Raw genomic sequence first — 19,577 nt, 5'->3', positions numbered from 1 at the left:
TATTTCTTGATGGTAATCAGACTTGAGGGGGTATTACAAGTGTAGTCTTTTCACAGTGAGATCAAAGAGTATTTTGGGTTGACCTAGCAGAACCCCCCCACTGTCACACTGGCATTCAGTCATGGGGTAGTAGGCAGGATTTTCTTAAGTTTACTTATAACTATTAAAAAAGACACCTTCAGACTTAAATTTGGAATGAAAGAGGCCGCGGCCGTTTATTATTTTACACATTAAAGATCGATAAATCTTTTAAACTTTAAATAACAGCAGTATAGAACAAACCCGGTCCCAACGACCCAGGTTGTCATAACTCAACTAAATAAATTGACACATCCAACTTAAAATACAACAAACGTCCCCCTTCGACGTGACCGAAGGTGACCCTAAAATAACAAACTGACCGCGACAAACAAAAAAGGGGGGGGGTGGGAGGGGAACCGCTGGGCTGTCTTCTTTCTTCGCTGCTTGACCGACGGAGTGACGTCTCCTCTGTGAGGGGATCCTTAAATGGGTCCTCTTGAACCCCTTCAGCCAATCAAATTGAACTCTTCATAGGCGGGAGAAACCGGCTCATACAGGTCAGGGGCTTATTCTACCTAGAAACTAGAGTAAGCTAACTAACTTATGGCCAATCAGCTTAACTTAAAACTGACAGGCTTTAAACTGCCTAACGACTAACACTCTGCCTATTCTTTTCCTAAACTATCCTCACCTGCCACTACCCCATGAATAAAAGGGGGCCATTCGTTCCCTTTTCTTTTCATTCTTCTACACACATACACACACATTCATACATGAGGATGAAAGCACAGACTTATGCCTCGTACACACACATCGATTATTAGCTGGGAATTTTCGGCCAACGTCCGATCGGCCGATTTTCGGCTTGTTAGTATGATGCTTCCGACAACCGACTCCGACTTTTCGGCCGAAAAAAAATCTGGTGTGCAGGCTAAAAATTTTTGTTGGCCGTCAACACAACGGCCGATTTTCCGTCAGTCAGTACAGATTTCGGCAGACAAAAATGTGATGAGCAAGACTGGGCATGCTCAGAGAAGAAAAAACACACGGAAAGTAAACCAGCACATGACATCACTTCTGAAGTAGATTTTTGTTGGCCGAGAAAATTCGTGTGCAGTCTAGGCACATTCCAACCAACAAAACACCACTCTGGACAAAAGTCGGACGATCGGTCGGCCGATAATCGGTGCGTGTGTACGAGGCATTAGGAATAGGACTCTGAAGACTGCCATTTACTCTGTTGGATTTTGTCATCTGTTGCAAATATCTTTATTCTTTGCTGAAGTCTCAATAAATGCATCTCTCTGGGAGAACTGGGTCGTTGCAAGAATAACTTGCATTATAGTAATAAATAATTAATACTACCACTAGAATCATATCACTACATTGGTGCCGTGACCCGGATTGTGGTGCACTATGGAGCAGGTGTGTTTTCCTTTTATTCCAGTTCTGGACCGGTAGGATTTACCCCCTTAATGGCCAGGCCATTTTTTTGCGATTCGGCACTACGTTATTTTAACGGAAAATTGCGCGGTCGTGCGACACTGTACCCAAATAAAATGAATGTCCTTTTATTTTCCCTCACAAATAGAGCTTTTCTTTTAGTGGTATTTGATCACCTGTGCGATTTTTATTTTTTGCGCTATAAACAAAAAAAGAACGGCAATTCTGAAAAAAAATATTTTTCGCATTCTGCTATATAACATGCCCCCCCCAAAAAATGTTAAAAAATCTAAAATTTTCATCCTTTTAGGCCAATTTGTATTCTGCTACATATTTTTGGTAAAAAAAAAAATCGCAATAAGCGTATTTTGATTGGTTTGCGCAAAAGTTTTTTTTTTTGTTGTTTATTGTTTCTGATCATGTGCAGTCTTTATTTTCTGATTTTTCTTGTACGAAAATCGTACGAAAACAGTACAAAATAAACAAAAATTGTTCGTTCTTTTCCCATATGAGAAAAATGTTGGAGTTTGTCCCTTTGGGAATTTTCGTACGATAAGTTGGAATCTGCTGTCGAAAGTTGTGTACACACTATACAAAAATGGTACGAAAATTATTTAGATGAAAATGTTTGCCCGATTTTCTTATAGTGTGTACAAGCTTTAAGCCAGCTGCACCTGCCCCCTCTCCAGCGCTCGGGTGAGCCAGGGCAGAGTGGAGAGCAGAGAGCAGGCACAGGATACTACCGTGGATTTCTGCATCCCCAGCAGCCTTCTGGATATGACACATGAATTACTACATGTAACCCAGCTGGCCCAATGTAAGTTTTTAAAAAAGATTTTTAAGCTTTAGAAAAAGAGTTAAAGTTAGGAGTTGGGGTGAAGTTTAGGTTTAACTACTTACGGACCGCCCCCCGTGTATTTACGTTGGTACTTTGACATTAAATACCGGATAGCTGCCATAACCCCGGTATTTTTTTAACCACTTGCCGACCGCCCCACGACTATATACGGCGGCGGTCAGCCCCTCCTAGGCAAAGTGACGTAGGGGTACGTCACTCGCCCGCGAGCCTCTAGGGGGCGAGCGCGCGTCGCCGGGGGCGCGCTCCCGCCCCTGCTCATTTCCTGACATCCCCGCACGAGTGACAGGTGGCTCCGATGTCCACTGGTCACTCGCGATCTCCCGCAGGAGAGGGAGAAAGGCAGACGGCTGATGTAAACACAGCCGCTGTCATTCTCCCTTAGATCATCACAGAGGCTATGCAATCCTGCTATGTAGGATCGTATGTTTCTGTTATGATCTAACAAGCCACGCCCCTTGACAGTTAGAATCACTCCCCTAGTCAATAGGGACAAACGTAACACCTTGATCACTAATAAAGTTAACCCCTTCCCTGCCAGTGTCATTTTTACAGTAACAGTGCATATGTATAGCATTGATTACTGTAGTAATGTCACTGGTACCCCCAAAAGGGTCAAAAATGTCAGTCAAGGGTCCGATCTGTCCGCCACAATGTCGCAGTCCCGCAAAAACGCAAAAAAAATCGCAGATCGCCGCCATTACTAGTTAAAAAAATAAATAAATAAAAATGACATAAATCTTTCCCGTAGTCAGTAAACGCAATAACTTTTGCGCAAACCAATCAAAATACGCTTATTGCGATTTTTTTTTTTACCAAAAATATGTAGCAGAAAACAAATTGGCCTAAAATGTTAAAAAATTTTGCTTTTTACATTTTTTTGAGAATTTCATATAAAAAAATTTGAAAAATATTGTTATTTTTTCAAAATTTACTTATTTTTTGTTTATAGCGCAAAAAGTAAAAATCGCACAGGTGATCAAATACCACCAAAAGAAATCTCTATTAGTGGAAAAAAAAGGACGTCAATTTCATTTGGGTACAGCGTCGCACGACCGCGCAATTGTCCGTTAAATTCACACAGTGCCGAATCGCAAAATAGGGCCTGGTCTTTGAGCAGCCAAATCCTCCGGGGCTAAAGTGGTTAAATGGCGGGTGGTCTGCTTTAACATAAGGGTGGTCCCAGGGGCAGATTCGCCGCAGGAAGACCCTTATGGGCAGTGGGAGGTTGGGGGCACCCGCTTCCCGGTCGTTTAGACGGTAGCGGGAAAAACGATCCGGTCCCCTGTTCCCTCGCGTCTCCTTGAGTCCCTCGAAGTTGAGTTAGGGCAAGATGGCCCCCACTCCAATTTATGGCCTTGGAGGACCGGTGTGACATCATACATTGCTTTCTAGCAACAGATTTAAAGAGCCCATTTTTTTTTTTCATCATGAAAAAAAATGACTTTTTTTTTTTTTTTCTTTTTTAGTGTTGATGCGAGATCTGAGGATTTTTGACCCCAGATCTCACAATAAAGAGGTCCTGTCATGCTTATTTCTATTACAAGGGATGTTTACATTCCTTGTAATAAAAATAAAAGTGATCAAAAATTAAAAAAAAAAAAAAAAAACTGTAAAAATTAAAGATAAAATAAATAGGAAAAAAAAAGAAAAAAATTAAAGCGCCCCATTCCCGTTAGCTCACGTGCAGAAGCGAACGCATACACAAGTCACGCTCACATATGTAAACGATGTTCAAACCACACATGTGAGGTATCGCCGCAACCGTTAGAGCGAGAGCAATAATTTGACCTCTTCTGTAGCTCTAAATTGGTAACCTGTAGAAACTTTTAAAATGTCGCCTATGGGGATTTTTAAGTACCAATGTTTGTCGCCATTCCACAAGCATGCGCAATTTTGAAGCATGACACGTTGGGTATCTATTTACACGGCGTAACATCCTCTTTCACATTATAGAAAAAAATTGGGCTAACTGTACTGATTTCTTATTTTTTAATAAAAAAAAAGGGATTTTTTTCCAAATAAATTCAGTTTGTAAGACCTCTGTGCAAGTACCTGAAAATATTGCAACGGTCTCCATTTTATTCTCTAGGATCTCTGCTTAAAAAAAAATGATATAATGTTTGGGGGTTCTATGTAATTTTCTAGCAAAAGAAAAATGATTTTAACTTGTAAACAACATGTGTCAGAAAAAGGCCCGGGTCCAGAAGTGGTTAAAGTGGTTAAAGTGAATCTGTGGCCATTCAAGTATTAACACATTCCTAAAAACACAAATAAGCTTTTAAAAAAGAAAAAAACCCCACTCACCTCTTTAGATGCAGACACTGTGAATCTATTTATCCTCAAAGTTCACCGTAGAAACATTAACATAATTCATGTAATTTTTTTACTTTCAATAGATTTTTATTGGGTTTTAAGCACAGCAAGAACATACATTATATCAAGTAATTTTTTTTAAGCAGCTCCTCCAGACCTCCTGTTCCGTGTTTACATCAGAAATTAGAACGCTTAAGGCTGCATTCACATGTCAGCTTATAAGCTCTTGTACTTTTTTGGAGCGTATTGCGTCCCGCGATTTTGTTTGCGCGATGTTGCCGTGATTCGGCGGGCGTAAATCGCGGCAACATCGCTCGGCGTTTGGGGGGCTATTGCAAATCAACGGGCAACGCTAGGCGTCCCGCGATTTGCAATAAATCTCCGAATCGCGGGCGGAACCGCGGAGGTTCTGCCCACGATTATAAGCTGACATGTGAATGCAGCCTAAAGGTTGCCAAGTCACTGCTGAAAGGGGGAGCAGGGGGAGCTGAGCTGCCTAAGAGAACAACTACTACTTTAGCGCTGCCAGCACCTACCCTAACTTCTTCTGATGGATTCTGCAAGTGTCTAGTGGTGGCCAAAAAAAGCATAATAAAAGAAAGAATGCACAAAAGCACCCATTCTTATTTAAAAAAAGCAATACCAAAAATGTATAGAGACCATAGTAAGCCATTGGAATTAAAGCAATATTAAACCCAAAATCAAACATTTATTTATATTGCAGCTCAGCAATACTTAGATGTGATGGATTCCTTTCTTTTCTTTCCTTGCTTTAGCTTCATCTGGTGATCTGGCCAATAAATCTGTTGTTTTTCAATGGCGCAAGCTCTCTTGCAAATGTAGCAGATTAGATTGTGGAGACAAACCATTTACCACTGGCAGGGGTGCTTACAATGATCAGTTTTTATTTATGTAAAACTTTTATTCCAAAAGAAAAAAAAAACGGTTGCTGTAACAGCTTGTGTAACTGTAGTGTGAGCTGGAGTTTAGCTTTAATTTGTTAGTGCATTTAAATCTGCTAGTCCATCTAACATTCACCTGCCCCCAGGTTAACAATGCTGCTGTCCAATGGTGCCCCCTGTGCTCCTTCCTCCAAAGTAATACAGGAGGTGTGTTACTGGTCAGGTCACCAGATAAAAGCAGAGAGAAAAAAAGCCTAAAAAAAATAAAATTAATCTCTTAAGGACATCCCCACACAGATACACTGCGGCAGGGTGGCCCTCCTGCGTGAAATCACACACCTGTACATTATTTTGTGCAGTGGGTCTGGGGCACGCCACCGGCGACCTGCTTTCCCTGTGATTGGACACAGCTGGAGCCAATCAGCGGGTCTGGCAGATGCGATGTCCGCCGGGACCCGCTGATCGTTATAAGGGGAGGCAGAACGGCAGTCTGCCTATGTAAACAAGGCAGACTGCCATTCTGTGAGAGGGGAATACAGAGATCTTGTGTTTCTGCTAAGCAGGATCACAGATCTCTGCCTTCCTCCAGTCAAAGCATCCCCCCCAAAGGTAGAAAGCACTCTCTAGGAGCACACTTAACCTTTTGATTGGCCCTGATGTTAAGCCCTTCCCTGCCAGTGTCATTAGCACAGTGACAGTGCATTTTTTTTAGCACTGATCACTGTAATTTTTGGGCACTGGTCTCCAAAAAGTGTCAGTTAGGTGTCCAATTTATCCGCCGCATAGTCGCAGTCCCGCTAAAAATCGCTGATCACCAATTTTACTAGTAAAAGATAAAAATTAATAAATAAACATTTCATAAATATATCCCATAGTTTGTAGATGCGATAACCTTAGCACAAACCAATCAATATACGCTTATTGGGATTTTTTTTTTTTACCACAAATATGTAGCAGAATACATATTACCCTAGATTGATGAATAAATTTGATTTTTAAATTTTTTTTATTGGGTATGTTTTTTAGCATAAAGTAAAAAATATATATATATATATATATTTTTTTTTTCAAAATTGTCGCACTGTTTTTTGTTTATTGCGCAAAAAATAAAAATCGCAGAGGTGATCAAATACCACCAAAAGAAATCTTAATTTGTGGGAAAAAAAAAGACATCAATTTTATTTGGGTACAGTGTCGCACGACCATGCAATTGTCAGTTAAAGTAACGCAGTACCGTATCGTAAAAAATGGCCAGGTCATTAAGGGGGATAAACCTTCCAAGTGATTAATACAGCCACCACACCTAATGATTGGTAAGCTGCAATATTTTAGATTTTTGATTAAATACCACTTTATTCATTCACTCAGACTTCCCCAGTAGAGTGAATCTAATATTAATTATCCCACCCTGTATATTTCCATTGTTTCTGGCCTTGTCTTATTGAATGTATGATGGGTTTTTCCGGAAAATGCCTTTGTATGAGAAAATGTCTTACCTGCATTATCCTGGTGAAGCTGTAGGTCTTTCAGTTGTTCTGAAATAATTCTTTGCTGAGACTAAAAAAACAAAACAAAAAAAAAAGAAACATAAGTTTGAACCACAGCAACCTGCATCAGCATTTAGCCCAACTCCAGCCATAATGTTTTTATTTGTTTTGGTTGGATGATGAAGTGTTCTCTGATCTGCCATTGCTCCCCATCCTGACACCCGTCATGGAGGTCCTGAGCAGCCAGAAGGGACAGGTAATCTCAGGACACATGGCACAGGAAGAGGGGTGTCGGGTGCAGGGTGGGGTGATATTTTTATTAGATGTAGAAGGCCCCTTTTACACGGGCGATCCGATCTGCCTGTTCGTTTTTCAGGTGGACCTGATCGGATCCTCCATGCAGCCCTATGGAGCAGCGGGTGTCAGTGGAGACATGTCCACTGACACCCGCTGTTATCTGATCCGATCCTGTCCGTGAATTCCAGACGGATGGAAACCCTATTTTCCATCCGTCTGCAGGATCGGATAGGATCGGATGAGAACGGACAGGTGGTCCGTTCTCATCTCATTCCCCATAGAGGACAGCGGGGATCTGACAGCTCTGTCTCTGCACACAGAGTGGAGATGGATCTGTCATCCGCCTGCTCAGTGGGGATCGGCGGCTCAATCCCTGCTGAGCAGAACGGACTCCATCAGGCGGTGCGCCCGTGTGAAAGGGGCCGAAGTGTTTAAGCAACTGAATAAATGTAAATATAAAGCTTTGTGTAGAAACGTAAACAAACAGTTACCTGCTATAGCGGCTGTGAGTTTGTTTACATACCAGTAATGTCACTGCCATAAGGCTCGGTTTCCACTAGTGCGACTTGCGGTGCGACTTGACACATGTCAAGTCGCACAGCAAGTCAAAACCCATTGTTTTCAATGGGGCACGTTTCCACTGCCGCGGCTTCAGTTGCCGCGACCTCAAAAGTAAATCGTGTACTACTTTTGAGCGCGACTTCCCTCTATATATGAGGGACAAGTCTAACTGAAGCCGCGGTTTACTTTTGCTACGAAGTCGTGCTAGAAGTAGCACGACTTCGTAGCCGCACTAGTGGAAACCTAGTGTAATGGTTACTGCAACATAAATAGATGATCAGTCTGATGAAATGAGCTCCAGTCCACGGTGGTGGGATTGGACCCCCAGTACCCTGGGATACACATTGGTGGATGCATTTATTATTTCAAATTGCAAACAAGCTACATATTATTATTCTATTTGGTTTGATTTACACATTTTATTTTTTACAAATTGTTATTATGTATGCTTCCTATTATTATTTGTTTGCTGTCATTTGTATATCCCTTGATAAGGTATTTACTACATGCCGTAATTCAATACATATCTATCTATCTATCTATCTATCTATCTATCTATCTATCTATCTATCTATCTATCTATCTATCTATCTATCTATCTATCTATATATATATATGTATATATATATATATATATATGGGGGCGTGGCCTGAAGACTCATGTGAGCGGACGGGTTCTAGCAAGGCTCTCCCGGCGGATCTCCATTTAACCACTTGCCTTCTGTGCACTTAAACACCCTTCCCATCCAGGCCAATTTTCAGCTTTCAGCGCTGTCACACTTTGAATGACAATTGCGCGGTCATGCTACACTGTACCCATTTGAAATTTTTATCATTTTTTTCACACAAATAGAGCTTTCTTTTGGTGGTATTTAATCACCTCTGGGTTTTTTATTTTTTACAAAAAAAAAGAATAAAGACAAAAAATTTTGAAAAAAAAAAAAAGTTTTTCTTATTTTCTGCGAGTAAATTTTGAAAATAAATTTTTCTCCTTCACTGATGTGCGCTGATGAGGCGGCACTGATGGGCACTGATAGGCTGCACTGATGGGCACTGATGAGGTGGCACTTATGGGCACTGATGAGGTGGCACTTATGGGCACTGATGAGGAGGTACTAATATGCTGCACTGATGAGCACTGATAGGCGGCACTGAGAGGCGGCACTGAGAGGCGGCACTGAGAGGCGGCACTGCTGGGCACTGATAGGCGGCACTGCTGGGCACTGAGAGGCGGCACTGCTGGGCACTGAGAGGTGGCACTGCTGGGCACTGACAGGTGGCACTGCTGGGCACTGAGAGGCGGCACTGAGAGGCGGCACTGAGAGGCGGCACTGATGGGCACTGATAGGCGGCACTGATGGGCACTGGCGGATGGCACTGGACACTGACGGGTGGCACTGATGAGCGGCACTGATGGGCAGCACCATCAGTGCCCACACTCAGTGCCCATAGTGCTGCCAGTCAGTGCTCATCAGTGCCTAGATGAGCAGGCACTGATGGGCACTGACTAGCAGCACTATGGGCACTGATTGTGGGCATTGATGGGGGGCACTGATGGCGGGCACTGTGGGCACTGATGGGGGGGCACTGTGTGTGTGTTTTTACCTTGTGTAATCAGGGCACTGGTGATCTGTGACCTGATTACATTCTACTGTGTCCCCGGCGCTGTGAGGCTCCCCCTCCTTCCTCACACTGCAGGCTCCGTGTGAGGAAGGAGCCCCGGCGATGAGAGATGATCTCATATGTTTACATATGAGATCATCGCTCATTGGACGGCCAGATCACGTGGTGAATGTCCGCTGTGATTGGCCATTCACCACGATCTGTGATCGGCCGTGTTCAAGGGACACGGCCGACACAGATTTTCCCCGCAGCGCGCTCGCGGGAGCGCGCTGGGGGCGTGTCACTGGGAGGCCGTTTAAAAACGGCCTCCGGAAAATTCGAGTCCGCGCTGCAGCCGTATATAGGCTGTAGCGCGGACGGGGGGTGGTTAACTAATCCTGTGGATACAAACTCGAGCGATACCTCCACTCCCGGTCAACGGACACTATCGCCATCCAGCCCTGGTCATGTCCCCGCCGAAACGGCCCTCCGAAGCGGCGGCAAAGCTGGAGGCCCAAAATGGTGGACCGTCCCAGCCTACTCCCACTGCAGCTAAACAGGCTGCGGACCAAGCGGTCATTCTGGCTGCCATCACAGACTGCAAAGCTTCCCTGACCACAAAAATAGAGGAGATCAAGGTAGATATCTCCTTGCTCAGACAGGACTTTCAAAAGCTGCGAGGCAGGATGTCTGAGGCAGAGGGACGCATATCCAGGGTGGAGGACGATTTACCCCCCATTCAGAACGCTGCAGAGCAGGCTGCCAGGGACATCCAGTATTTACTACACAAGCAGGACGACCTGGAGAACAGAGCCAGGCGTAATAACATACGCTTTATTGGATTGCCGGAGGCAGTGTTGCCAACCCCCCGGAGGGAAATTTACTGGCAGAACGTCCAAAATTTACGGACAGCACCAATTTTTTACGGACACTGAAAAAAGTACCTAAAATAACAATTTTCAGTGCTAAACCGTGCAAATATCAATATTTTAACTATAAACATATAGCTAGTGCTATTAGCAATGTGTTAAAGTTAAACAAAAGTCAAAAAACATATTTCTCAAATTTACATGAAGGTTGGGTTACCATAACCCAGCCAGCACAGAGTTCCCCCTTACATCAGAGTCTGCAGACTCTGGTCAGACATGGTACAGGGGGTGGTCAGAGACGGTACAGGAGGTGGGCAGACACGGCAGACATGGTACAGGAGGTGGGTGGGCATGGTACAGGAGGTGGGCAAACACTGCGGACATGGTACAGGAGGTGGGCAGACACTGCGGACATGGTGAAGGGGGTGGTCAGAGACTGCGGCATGGTACAGGGGGTGGTCAGAGACTGCGGACATGGTACAGGAGGTGGGCAGACACTGCGGACATGGTGAAGGGGGTGGGCAGACACTGCGGACATGGTGAAGGGGGTGGGCAGACACTGCGGACATGGTGAAGCGGGTGGGCAGACACTGCGGGCATGGTGAAGGGGGTGGGCAGACACTGCGGGCATGGTGAAGGGGGTGGGCAGACACTGCGGGCATGGTACAGGGGGTGGTCAGAGACTGCGGACATGGTACAGGGGGTGGTCAGAGACTGCGGACATGGTACAGGGGGTGGTCAGAGACTGCGGACATGGTACAGGGGGTGGGCAGAGACTGCGGACATGGTACAGGGGGTGGGCAGACACTGCGGACATGGTGAAGGGGGTGGGCAGACACTGCGGACATGGTGAAGGGGGTGGGCAGACACTGCGGGCATGGTGAAGGGGGTGGGCAGACACTGCGGGCATGGTGAAGGGGGTGGGCAGACACTGCGGACATGGTACAGGGGGTGTGCAGACACTGCGGACACGGTACAGGGGGTGGTCAGAGACTGCGGACACGGTACAGGGGGTGGTCAGAGACTGCGGACATGGTACAGGGGGTGGTCAGAGACTGCGGGCATGGTACAGGGGGTGGGCAGAGACTGCGGACATGGTACAGGGGGTGGTCAGAGACTGCGGACATGGTACAGGAGGTGGGCAGACACTGCGGACATGGTGAAGGGGGTGGGCAGACACTGCGGACATGGTGAAGGGGGTGGGCAGACACTGCGGACATGGTGAAGGGGGTGGGCAGACACTGCGGGCATGGTGAAGGGGGTGGGCAGACACTGCGGGCATGGTGAAGGGGGTGGGCAGAGACTGCGGGCATGGTACAGGGGGTGGTCAGAGACTGCGGACATGGTACAGGGGGTGGTCAGAGACTGCGGACACGGTACAGGGGGTGGTCAGAGACTGCGGACATGGTACAGGGGGTGGTCAGAGACTGCGGACATGGTACAGGGGGTGGTCAGAGACTGCGGACATGGTACAGGGGGTGGTCAGAGACTGCGGACATGGTACAGGGGGTGGTCAGAGACTGCGGACATGGTACAGGGGGTGGTCAGAGACTGCGGACATGGTACAGGAGGTGGTCAGAGACTGCGGACATGGTACAGGGGGTGGTCAGAGACTGCGGTCATGGCACAGGGGGGTGGTCAGAGACTGCGGAGATGGTACAGGGGGTGGTCAGAGACTGCGGTCATGGCACAGGGGGTGGTCAGAGACTGCGGTCATGGCACAGGGGGTGGTCAGAGACTGCGGTCATGGTACAGGGGGTGGTCAGAGCCTGCGTGGACAATGGAAGTGCCCTCCTCACCCCCTCACAGCAGTTTCTTCCTCTGTCCCCCTTCATATTAGCTCTCCACATCAGTGTCCTCCTCCTAAGTCCCCTTCACCTCTCCATAGCAATATCAGTGACATTACTGCAGAGTGAAGCTGTGTGACTCTGCCTGTGGAGAGGTGAAGGGGGCACAGGAGCAGGACACTGATGTCCTCTGCCCCCTGACTCATCTCTCTACTACTTCAGTGACAGTCTACGCTGCTACTGCTAGCTGAGTGTCTGAGCCTCGGTGGCTCAGAACCCCACTCACCAGACCAGTCCTCCTGCTCTTCTGTGTGCTCTCTCTGCCTCTGCTGTCGCAGCCTGTCTGCTCTGTCCACTCCACTCCACCATCCGTCCGTTCTAGTTCTTGTCCACACTCCACAGCTGCGCTGGAGCACAGACTCCAATCCATACTGCTGGCGCAGCGCCTGGCGGCCGGCGGGAAAATTTAAATGACGGCGGGGGGCGGAGGCAGGGGCGGGCGCAGGCGGGCCGTGGCACTCGTCCGGCGACGATCACCATCCAGTGCGAGTCTGCATCTCTCTGCGAGTGCGAGAGAGCTCGGGGATCTTCGGAACTGCGCGCCGCGCACGCGCAGTTCGGACAGTGCCGCCGCCGCCATAGATTTACGGGCACTTTTCTCCTGCTACGGGCATTTACGGGCAGGAGAAAAGTGCCCTGTTTTTACGGGCTGTCCGTAAATCTACGGGCGGTTGGCAACACTGGCCGGAGGCTGCGGAGGGCTCTTCCCCTGCTACATTCTTGGAAGACCTCCTGGTTAAATCATCTCTATATATATATATATATATATATATATATATATATATATATATATATTTTTTTTTTTTTTACTAGTTGCTCAAACTATCTTTTCTGTTTTAATAACCTAAAGCAAAACTTCACTCTCTAATATATCATTGACTATTTCACATCCCTTATATCATTTACTTGTATTAAACTTTTTTTTTTTTTTTTTTAACATTTCTTCAGTTAATTCCTGGTTTCCAGGCCTAGGCAAAATGATGTCACACATCCCAGGAGTCCTTAGAGGAGGAGGAGGAGGAGGGGTTTTCTCAGCTAAGCACACCCTACTGCCTGCATGCCTGAGCTAAGGGCAGATGGATTGCAGGAAGTAAATGCTACATGAAGTATCTGCCCTTACTAAAGATGACCACAGCCAGAAATGCTAGTGGGGTGTTTTTCAGTGTGATTTCTCAGCAAAATAAAGCACAGAGACATAGATGGACGGGGGAGTTTGCTTTGAATATTAAGAATTATTATTTTTTTTCATTTTTGGTTTGTGGTGCTCAGATGCAGTGTAGTTCCACTTTAACACTCCCCCAGGTCTGTTTTATATACGGCCTATTAATATACTAATATGATGTAATTACGTAAGCAAGAAGAAGTATCACCTGAACCTGCCTATGGTAACCCCTTGGGTACACACAGGTCCTGGGTCTATAGAAAAACTGCTATAAACCACAGCACCACACATGGGAAGTATTCTGTATGGTGCCCCAACAACTCTCTATCCATCCATCCCATCTAATCTATGTAATCCATTCATTCATCCATCCCTCCCATCTAATCTATGTAATCCATTCATCCATCTAATCCATTCATCCATCTAATCCATTCATTCATCTAATCTATCTAATCCATTCATCCATCTAATCCATTCATTCATCTAATCTAATCCATTCATCCATCTAATCTAATCCATTCATCTAATCTAATCTATCTAATCCATTCATCCATCTAATCCATTCATCTAATCTATCTATCTATCTATCTATCTATCTTGGGTAGTAGTTGAATTAGTGGCCCAAAAATGAATCTCACGCAGATGCCCATTGATGTCCATTACTGATTATAGACTTTTCAATTTATTTCAGTGTAATAAATGTAGAAAAAAAAAAAAAACTCACCTCCATTGTGCCACCAGTCTGATAGCTACAGGAGTCCAACTGTTGAAAAGCTGGTCTGCCACCCATTGCGGCACACTGCTCACTGGGTAGAACTGTAAGTGGTGGAAAAGTTAAAAATAAATTGGACATAAAAAGAGCACAAACTATCCAGCTGTATTTGTTTAGTGCATCCTATAACATCCATGTGAAATGTATAACACCAACATGTCAGGAAAGAAAGAAAAGAAAAATTCAAAAACAGAATCACTGAGTTGGAAGAAGGATCACACCTTTATGTCAGTATTTTGTTGAACCGACTTTTGCTTTAATTGCAGCCTTTAGTCTGTTGGGATATGTCTACTAACTTTTCACATCTAGACAATATTTGTCTACTCTTCTTCGCAGAACTTCTTAAATTCAGGTTAATTTGACAGCGACCATTTGTGGACTGCAGTCTTCAAGTCATTCCACAGATTTTCAATGGGGTTCGGGTCTGGGCTCTAAGCCATGCAAGGACATTCAACTTTTTCTCCTTCAACCACTGTGTGGTCATTTTGCTGTGTGCTTTGTGTCATTGTCATGTTGGAAGGTAAACCTTCTTCCCATTGACAACTTTCTGGCAGAGGGCAGCAGATTTTCCTTAAGAATTTGACAGTATTTATTTTTCCTTCTATCCTGACAAGTGCTCCAGTTCCTGCTGCAGAGGATCGCCCCCATAACAGGATATTACCACCTCCATGCTTTACTGTGGGAATGGAGTTATTTGGATGGTGAGCTGCAATGGATTTACGTCAGACATATCATTTGGTGTTGAGGTCAAATAATTAAATTTTAGTCTCATCTGACCATAACACCTTTTTCCATGTGGCCTCAGAATCTTCAAGGTGCATTTTGGCAAAGCTCAGTCATGACTGCATGTGGCCTTTCTTGAGGAGTGGCTTTTTTCCTGCAACCCTCCCATACAAGCCACATTTGTGGAGAATTTGTGATATTGTTGTCACATACACACAATGACCACTCTTTGTCATAAAATCCTGCAATTGCTTCAGAGTTGGTGTAGGCCTCTTGGTAGCCTCTCTGACCAGTTTCCTCCTGGCTCTTTCATCCAGTTTGGAGCGACCTCCTGATCCAGGGAGGGTCTGTGTTGTACCAAATACCTTCCACTTCCTAATAACAGACTTTACTGTGCTTCTAGACATTGATAAAGAATGTGGTGGGTAGGAAAGTGCGCTGATTCAATATAGGGTGTGCTGCTACCTTAGAGTGTATGTTGTAGAATAGGTAAAGAAATCAGGTGCGCTGCCCTAGTGCATATGTGCAACATACAAAATGATGTAAACAAATAAACCAAAAATGCAATAATAATGCAAAAAAATGAAAACGTATGCAAATCGTGTAAAACAAAAAATGTCCAGAAGGTGACTAGTGATACACCAATGTGCAATAAACGTCCATATTATAAGTCCATAAATAAAGTGCAAAAAATGGTGACAAAAACTTCCAGCTTGGGGAAAGGTGAACTGTGATTGGAAGGTGCAAAGTCCCACCACCAGCTTGGCCTCTTACCAGAAGTTAAACGTTAAGGGCATATATGAATATGACCGCTCCAAAGGTCATGCAGCCAGGTAGAAAAGTTCCCAGAAATACAGAAGGCACTCTGACACACTCGTGCTCCCTAGACTCTTACCGGACAAAAGCCAAACAAGAAGCCTGGTTCTATGGTGATGAGTGGTCCTGCCGGGGGTTACTGGACTCTAGGATGGCTGATGTAGTTGCTTGTGTCCAAGAGGAACAGACCCAGTCAGAAAGCCTGACGAAAGAAGATCCTGCCAAAGGTGGCTAGACTCTGATTGGCTGCTGTAACTCCTTAGTCTGGTCGACCTCAATAATAGGGGACACAACAGAGGGGACCGCAATGGTGCATTACCAACAGTAGATTTTTATTAAAACAAGTGGTTGCACTTACAGTTGTGAAGACAATAATAGCGAGTTCCCTCACGGAGGAGCTGTATGGCGGGGTCCGCCTGCAGTGCAGCATCATTTCCTGCTTACACAGGAAATGCCCTTGTCATCAGCACAGGAAGCAGCATCATAGATATGAGACGACAGGAAGTAAACAAAGCAAGTACTTCCGGTGGACATCCCGACCTTCCAGACTGTAACCACACATCATAACAATATTTGGTGATGCCCAAGAGTCCCCTTATCCCCTTTTGGTTGATTTGGACTTTGCTATTAAAGAGTATGATAAGTGGCCAGTCTACAGGTAAGAAGGGGAGGGTCCCGAACCCCGGAAGTACTTTCTACAGGGCATATATAATGGCGGTAGTGATGGCGCTGGCTCTACCTCCTATCTAAGTGGATGCCCTATTGGGAGAAACGCGTCAGAGAGGAGGTGCCGCGTCATCACATCTAGACCAGGCAGCGGTCTGCACTGCAGGCGGACCCCGCCATACAGCTCCTCCGTGAGGGAACTCGCTATTATTGTCTTCACAACTGTAAGTGCAACCACTTGTTTTAATAAAAATCTACTGTTGGTAATGCACCATTGCGGTCCCCTCTGTTGTGTCCCCTATTATTGAGGTCGACCAGACTAAGGAGTTACAGCAGCCAATCAGAGTCTAGCCACCTTTGGCAGGATCTTCTTTCGTCAGGCTTTCTGACTGGGTCTGTTCCTCTTGGACACAAGCAACTACATCAGCCATCCTAGAGTCCAGTAACCCCCGGCAGGACCACTCATCACCATAGAACCAGGCTTCTTGTTTGGCTTTTGTCCGGTAAGAGTCTAGGGAGCACGAGTGTGTCAGAGTGCCTTCTGTATTTCTGGGAACTTTTCTACCTGGCTGCATGACCTTTGGAGCGGTCATATTCATATATGCCCTTAACGTTTAACTTCTGGTAAGAGGCCAAGCTGGTGGTGGGACTTTGCACCTTCCAATCACAGTTCACCTTTCCCCAAGCTGGAAGTTTTTGTCACCATTTTTTGCACTTTATTTATGGACTTATAATATGGACGTTTATTGCACATTGGTGTATCACTAGTCACCTTCTGGACATTTTTTGTTTTACACGATTTGCATACGTTTTCATTTTTTTGCATTATTATTGCATTTTTGGTTTATTTGTTTACATCATTTTGTATGTTGCACATATGCACTAGGGCAGCGCACCTGATTTCTTTACCTATTAGACATTGATAAAGCCTTTTAATTTATTTTGCACCCATCTGCTGACTTACGTCTGTCCACAACTTTATCCCAGATATCTTTTGACAGTGCCTTATCATCCATAGTTGATTGTTTGCTTCAATTGCACTACCAGGGACTGAAATGCTCCAGGAAAGCTCTTTTCATGCTGAGCTAATCAAAATGACCAGGGCTGATCGCAGTTGAAAGTAAAATAGTTTTGTGTGCCATTGAGAAAGTGATTAGCTACATTTTTAGGAGGGGTGATCCTTTTTCCAACTCAATGATTCTGTTTTTGATTTTTTTTTGTTGGTGTTATATCTTTTACTTAGATGTTGTGGAAGGTGTCAGTAGAGCAGTGGATAGTGTCAGAAGGGCAGACGACAGAGTTAGTAGAGCAGTGGATGGTATCAGTAGAGCAGTGGACGGACGGTGTCAGTAGAGCAGAGGACGGTGTCAGTAGAGCAGAGGACGGTGTCAGCAGAGCAGAGGACGGTGTCAGCAGAGCAGTGGATGGTGTCAGCAGAGCAGTGGACTGTGCCAGCAGAGCAGTGGATGGTGTCAGTAAGGCAGGGGACGGTGTCAACAGAGCAGTGGATGGTGTCAGTAGAAAGTTGCACTAGTAAAAACAGCTGGATAAAACAACTCTGTATAACTTCATTTTAGGCTACAAAGCAATACAATGTTATCATTTTAAAGGGGGTGATTCTCTTCTAAACCCACTGTAGATGCAGCCAATGCCCGGGCATCCTGACAGCTGCGGCAGCCTTCAGAAAACAATAGCCTAGCACAGGGATTCATCCATGCATGCTATATAGCGTGGATGAAGGAATCTGTTAGATCTTGTTTGTTCAGCCTGCAGGTTGAACGGAATAAATCTAATAGTGTACGGCCAGTTTATGACCTGCTGGCTGCAGTAGGCAACACTGAGAATTCCCATCCACCAGCATGCCGCCAGAGGCTGCCACTGAATACCTTTTTTAAAAAAAAAAAAAAAAACCCCAAAGCTTCTTACCTGGCTGTCATTCTAACATAGTAACTGAGTAGTTAAGGTTGAATAAAGACAATTGTCCATCCAGTTTAACCTGTGTAGGTGTACATTATCTCACAAAAGTGAGTACACCCCTCACATTTTTGTAAATATTTTATTATATCTTTTCATGTGACAACACTGAAGAAATGACACTTTGCTACAATGTAAAGTAGTGAGTGTACAGCTTGTATAACAGTGTAAATTTGCTGTCCCCTCAAAACAACTCAACACACAGCCATTAATGTCTAAACTGCTAGCAACAAAAGTGAGTATACCCCCTAAGTAAAATTGTCCAAATTGGGCCCAATTAGCCATTTTCTCTCACTGGTGTCATGTGACTCGTTCGTGTTACAAGGTTTCAGGAGTGAAAGGGGAGCAGGTTTGTTAAATTTGGTGTTATCGCTCTCACTCTCTCATACTGGTCACTGGAAGATCGACTTGGCACCTCATGGCAAAGAAATCTCTGAGGATCTGAAAAAAAAAAGGAATTGTTGCTCTACATAAAGATGTACTAGGCTATCAGAAGATTGCCAAGACCCTGAAAACTGAACTGCAGCACTGTGGCCAAGACCATACAGCGTTTTAACAGGATAGGTTCCGCTCAGAACAAGCCTTGCCATGGTCGACCAAAGAAGTTGAGTGCACGTGCTCAGCGTCATATCCAGAGGTTGTCTTTTGGAAATAGACGTATGAGTGCTGCCAGCATTGCTGCAGAGGTTTAAGGGGTGGGGGGGTCAGCCTGTCCGTGCTCAGATGATACGCCGCACACTGCATCAAATTGGTCTACATGGCTGTCCTCCTAGAAGGAAGCCTCCTCTAAAGATGATGCACAAAGCTCGAAAACAGTTTGCTGAAGACAACAAGACTAAGGACATGGATTACTGGAACCATGTCCTGTGGTTCTGATGAGACCAGGATAAACTTATTTGGTTCTGATGGTGTCAAGAGTGTGTGGTGGCAACCAGGTTGAGGAGTACAAAAGACAAGTGTGTCTGTGTCTTGCTTACAGTCAAGCATGGTTGTGGGAGTGCCATGGTCTGGGGCTGCATGAGTGCTGCCGGCACTGGGGAGCTACAGTTCATTGCGGGAACCATGAATGCCAACATGTACTGTGACATACTGAAGCAGAGCATGATTCCCTCCCTTCGGAGACTGGGCCACAAGGCAGTATTCCAACATGATAACGACACCAAGCACATCTCCAAGATGACCACGGCTTTGCTAAGGAAGCTGAGGGTAAAGGTGATGGACTGGCCAAGCATGTCTCCAGAGCCAAATCCTATTGAGCGTCTG

At 45.3% G+C, this 19,577-nt stretch overlaps 1 protein-coding gene across 1 annotated transcript in view; it reads right to left on the bottom strand.

Annotated features, from left to right (window-relative positions):
* Nucleotides 1-19,577, bottom strand: part of LOC309567777 (interferon regulatory factor 3-like) — a 63,860-nt gene that overhangs the window by 24,798 nt on the left and 19,485 nt on the right. The window contains exons 4-5 of the mRNA XM_082273226.1: nt 14,088-14,179; nt 7,035-7,089 (exon numbers count right to left, since the gene is read on the bottom strand). Coding sequence (XP_082129352.1) covers nt 7,035-7,089; nt 14,088-14,179 — 147 coding nt within the window. The remainder of the gene's footprint in view (nt 1-7,034; nt 7,090-14,087; nt 14,180-19,577) is intronic.

Source organism: Pelophylax lessonae (genome assembly GCF_965119305.1).
Source record: "Pelophylax lessonae genome assembly, chromosome: 12".
In the NCBI taxonomy this organism is placed as follows: Eukaryota; Metazoa; Chordata; class Amphibia; order Anura; family Ranidae; genus Pelophylax; species Pelophylax lessonae.
Note: the sequence above shows the minus strand (reverse complement) of the source record. Positions and strands in the feature narration are given on the sequence as shown.